This window comes from Aplysia californica, unplaced genomic scaffold (assembly GCF_000002075.1).
Source record: "Aplysia californica isolate F4 #8 unplaced genomic scaffold, AplCal3.0 scaffold00152, whole genome shotgun sequence".
In the NCBI taxonomy this organism is placed as follows: Eukaryota; Metazoa; Mollusca; class Gastropoda; order Aplysiida; family Aplysiidae; genus Aplysia; species Aplysia californica.
The window spans coordinates 160,978-166,086 of NW_004797422.1; the positions used below are offsets into that span (position 1 = coordinate 160,978).

General features: G+C 41.9%; 1 protein-coding gene across 1 annotated transcript in view; it reads right to left on the reverse strand.

Annotated features, from left to right (window-relative positions):
* The window catches only part of LOC106011633 (collagen alpha-1(XII) chain), a 13,108-nt gene that overhangs the window by 2,289 nt on the left and 5,710 nt on the right, over positions 1 to 5,109 (reverse strand). Inside the window, exons 3-6 of the mRNA XM_035969516.1 lie at positions 4,874 to 4,994; positions 3,267 to 3,447; positions 2,286 to 2,427; positions 1,739 to 1,857 (exon numbers count right to left, since the gene is read on the reverse strand). Of these exons, the coding sequence (XP_035825409.1) occupies positions 1,739 to 1,857; positions 2,286 to 2,427; positions 3,267 to 3,447; positions 4,874 to 4,994 (563 nt within the window). The remainder of the gene's footprint in view (positions 1 to 1,738; positions 1,858 to 2,285; positions 2,428 to 3,266; positions 3,448 to 4,873; positions 4,995 to 5,109) is intronic.

Here is a 5,109-nt window from a genome sequence, read left to right on the forward strand (position 1 = left end):
ACACACACACACACACACACACACACACACACACACACACACACACACACACACACTCACACACACACCCTAATCTACTCTACGCCAGAGCTTCATTCTCGCTCGAGTTTCTTCTGCGACGAAGAACAAGGTACCGGTATAATATGGCAGCGACGCTCCCTGCCACAGTTGCCACAGCTGTTGCGGCACCTCCGGCAATGTAGTAAGTCCCATCATCTATCTATCTATCTATCTATATGGCAGCGACGCTCCCTGCCACAGTTGCCACAGCTGTTGCGGCACCTCCGGCAATGTAGTAAGTCCCATCCTCTCCTTCTATTCCTGTGTCACCATCTCCGGCTGATTCAATCGGTTGTGATGATGACGTTGGTGGTGGTCGTGATGATGTTGTTGTTGTTGTAGCAGTTGTTGTCGCTGGTTGAGATAATGTTGTTGTTTCTGCTGTTGTTGTTGATGGTGGTGGTGGTGGTGGTGTCGTTTCTGTTGTTGTTGTTGTTGTCGTTGGTTGAGATGTTTTTGTCGTTTCAGTTGTAGTTGTTTTCTTTGGTTTGGATGGTGTTGTCGTTTCTGTTGTTGTTGTCGTTGTTGGTTGAGATGGAGTTGTCGTTTCTGTTGTTGTTGTCGTTGTTGGTTGAGATGGAGTTGTCGTTTCTGCTGTTGTTGTTGTCGTTTCTGTTGTTGTTGTCGTTTCTGTTGTTGTTGTTGTCGTTTCTGTTGTTGTTGTCGTTTCTGTTGTTGTTGTCGTTTCTGTTGTTGTTGTCGTTTCTGTTGTTGTTGTCGTTTCTGTTGTTGTTGGTTGAGATGGTGTTGTCGTTTCTGTTGATTGTGGTGTTGTTGTTGGTGGTGGTGTTGGTGATGGTGTCGTTGATAGTGGTGTAGATGTAGATGTAGCTGTCGTTATTGTTGGTGGCAACTTTGTTACTCGTGATGTTGTTGGTTTTGGTGATGATGTTGTTGCTGATGGGGATGATTTTGTTGTTGTTGCTTGTAATGCCGTTGCTGGTGGGAACATTGTTGGTAGTGGCGGAGTTGTTGCTTTTGATGAAAATAATGTTGGTGTAGGTGGTGGTGGTCTTGTTGTTGCAATTGTAGATAGTGATGTTGTTCTTGATGATTTTAATGTTGTTGGTGTAGGTGATGGTCTTGTAGTCGCAATTATAGATAGTGATGATTTTGCTGTTGCTGTTGTTGATGGTGATGATGTTGTTGTTGTTATTAAAGATGAAAATGTTGTTGTTAGTGGAGGCGAAGATGTCGTAGTCGTCTGTAGTGGTGGCGGTGGTGGTGATGATGTTGTTGTTGGTGGCTGTGAGGTTGTTGTTGGCAGGGCTGTTCTTGGTGGTGATGTTTTTAGTGATGGTAATGGGGATTGTACTGTTGTTGGCGGTGGTGGTGACGTTGTTTTTGCTGATAGTGGTGGTAATGTTGTAATAATTGGTGTTGGTGATAATGTTGTAGATGGTGGTGGTGTTGTTGTTGGTCGTGGTTTTTGTGACATGGTCTTTGTTTCTACTGGTGGTGGTGGTGGTGATGATGTAGTTGTTGTTACTGGTGGTGATGATGCCGTTGTTTGGGGTGGTGAGGAAATTGTTGCTGTTACTGGTGGTGGTGGTGAGGTTGTCGTTATTGCTGATGTTGTAGGGGGTGATGTCCTTGTTGTTGATGCTGCTGGTGGTGAAGTTGTTGCTGATGCTGTTTGAGAAGACGATTCTTCATCTCGTGTTGTTGTCTCGTCTACCCTGGTCTCTTTTTCTGGAGCCTTCATTGTTGTGGAGGTGGTTTCTCTGTGTGCCGCTGTGGTGGATGTGGCCCTGTGAGTGGCCCGGGTCCTCTTCTCTGGCGGTACACGGTATTCTGCTGTCAAGACAGAACGGGTGTGACACATTATTATATAAAATGTAAAGATAATTAAAACGGAAACAACAGCAGCAGCAGCAACAGCAACAGCAACAGCAACAGCAACAACTAGAATTTATTACAATCAAATTTGTATTTTTTTTAAAGTGGGGAAATGAATATTGAAATTAACATAACGTTCGTTTCTTTCTTTTTTTTTCTCGTAAAAGTATATTTTACCGTTTTCTTCTTCTAAGCTTTTCCAGTAATTGGACATTCTTTTCGGACCTTTCTACCACGATATATCATCCTGTCTTTGCCATTCTGCTTGATAATGTTGTTTTGGTTCAAACCCAGGTTTTTATGTCCTGTTCCCATCTCCTTTTAGGTCTCCCCCCTTTCTCTCTTGCCCTCTATCTGAACGTTTTAGAAATAGTACATAATCTTACCCAAGCACGCCCATTGAAGAATCTTCTCCACGAAAGACCTGACTTTCTTAAAGGAGCGGGCCTCGTACATCTCGCGGTCACTCGAGGCCAGTACGCGGAGCTCTGCTCTGTCCACCTGGTCACCAATGCCCAGGGTCACGATCTGAGGAATATAACAAACCAGCAACCACCTATAGACATGACCTCATTATCTCAAAAGGTATATAACTTTATTCGGGCTTATTAAGGCCCGCGCACACCTTACGAAAAATTCCTCTAGTCTTACGACTGTGAAGTATGGCGTCACGTGGCGGTGAGGAGGGAAGAACGGGGAGTTGGAAAATTGCCTTATTTATATACTCGCAGCCGTGAGACGAGTGGAAATTGTCCTTGTGTGCGTGCGGCCTAGGTCGAGTAAAATGTGTTTATTGAACAAAGACCCTGCAAACCACCTTCATAGCAAGAACGCTACCATATGTTGTGGTTAGTCGTCTTTTTTCCCTTCCAATCCAAGTAAAACCTAACAATACTTCACAATAACATTTCTGTTGTTCTTGCCCATTCAACCGACCACATCTAGGACATGTTCTAAGAATGCCGAAAACAAGATTGCCCTATCAGACATGGTATTGAAAAACAACTTTTTTTTAAAAAGAGGAAGACCAACTGGAAGCTATAGAGGCACAATAAGGGATGAGGCAATCATCCAGGGCCTTGATTTGTCGGGCCATGTACAGACAAGCGTGGCGTCGACTGCGCTCAACCTCATGTACCTGACGGTATAGGGAGAGTGTAAGTAAGTTTGTCTGTCTGTCTGTCTGCCTGCCTGCCTGCCTGCCTGTCTGTCTGTCCGTCTGTCTGTCTGTTTGTCAGTATGAGTGCCTGTCTCTCTGCCTTTGTCTGTCTGTCTGTCTGTCTGTCTGTCTGTCTCAAAACCTGACACGTAAGTAACTTCCTCACGCTAACGTTTCCCTTTAACTCACTGGCGCTGGATAAACGTACCCTTAGGTCGGGCCTTTGTTTCAAGATGTTGGCCTCAATCACAGTAGCAGTCATATTATTGGAGGCTCCGTCTGTGATCAGCACTACGAGGTCAGGAACGTTTTCTCTGTTCCCGTGAGAACTGTCTAAGACTTTCTCTCTCAAGTCTTTGATAGCTTTGTCTGTGGCTGTAGTACCCCCGCTGGGAAGGGAAAGAGAGAGAGAGAGAGTTACGTGTTTGTGTAAAGAGAAGCACCTCGAAAGATTAATTGGTCGCATTTAAGCACAAGGGGGCAATCCGGTAATTGCCGTTTTGAGAAAATCGAAGGTAAAGTTTTTGGGCCCCTGTTCAGTTTTTTTAAAAGACAAGGAGAGTTTTCTTTATAACCATGCAAATATACACACCAATGATACCAAACGTCTCTTATAGGTAGGGCTATGCCAACTTTTGGTGTAGGTCAAGATTTCTTGAAATCCCCGAAATATGAGTTAGCCCGCTTGTCTTTAAAAGCGACCAATTATCATCAAGTGAAGGGGGGGAATGAAGAAAGATGAAATAAGCAGCAGAGGGAAAGAAAAGAAGAAATATGCGCCAATTAGACCCTCTTACAACCTGACAATTATTTCAGTTACACGTAAAACAAAACAAAACAAAAATGTTAACTTTTCTCTCCGACAACAAAAATGTTGAAAATTTCACACTTATGTAGACGGAAAATAAATTATAGACTAACTCAACAAGCAAACTATGTGTGGGTATGTATGTATTGCAGGTGTCGATGGCTGTCCATTAAATCAAATTCGTCAAATGCAGAGATTAGATAGGGTTTTTAATGTAATGTGAAGATATTTTGTCAATGAGTCTAGTCTTTCTTAGTTTACGTTTTCTATTTCTTAAGGTTGATTTTTCTAAGTAAGTACCAAGAACTTGTGGCTCCAATACATTTTGTGGTAGCACAAAAATATTACATCTTTTTTTAGAGAAGCAAAAGAGACAGAATTGCCACCACTGACAATTTCGACAACAACTCCGACTACATACTTTAAAAAGAACAGAAGTACACACCAGTAGCATCAACTTCAGCAAGAACAAAACAAAACGACAAGTTCATCGCCATCAGTGGCCATAACATCAATGAAAACACAAAACAACAACAACATCTTTAGCAAGAGGATTGTTGCCAACAACAACTACAACAACAACAACAACAACAAAAACAACAACAACAATAACAAAAATAGCAAAAACATTAGTAGCAGCAGCAAACAAAGACAACAATAACAACAACGACACAAAACATTAACATCAACAACAACCTTTTGACAAAAGCAACGGTCCCAAAAAACAACGTTATCAATAAAACAACAACAACAACAACAACAACTACAACAACAACAACAACAACTTTAACGACAACGTTAACGTTAACAACAACAAAAGCAACGGTCCCAAAAACTACGTTAACAACAAAACGACAACAACAACGTTAACAACAAAGCAACAACAACAACTTTAACGACAAGGTTAACGTTAACGTTAACAACAACAACAACAACAACAACAACAACAACAACAACAACAACAACAACAACAACAACAACAACGTTAGAATTCGACGTTTCCTTACTTAAATCTCATTTTCCTTATGGCTTTGCGTTTAGAATCCTTGTCCATGTCGTCATTAAAATAGGTCATGACGTCAGAGCCATGGGAGAAGCGTATGATGGCCACTCTTACGTCATCAGGTCCTGCGATAGTGATACAGTAGAGCTTATCTATCCATCTATCTATCTATCTACCTACCTATATATCTATCTATCTATCTATCTATCTATCTATCTATCTATCTATCTATCTATCTAT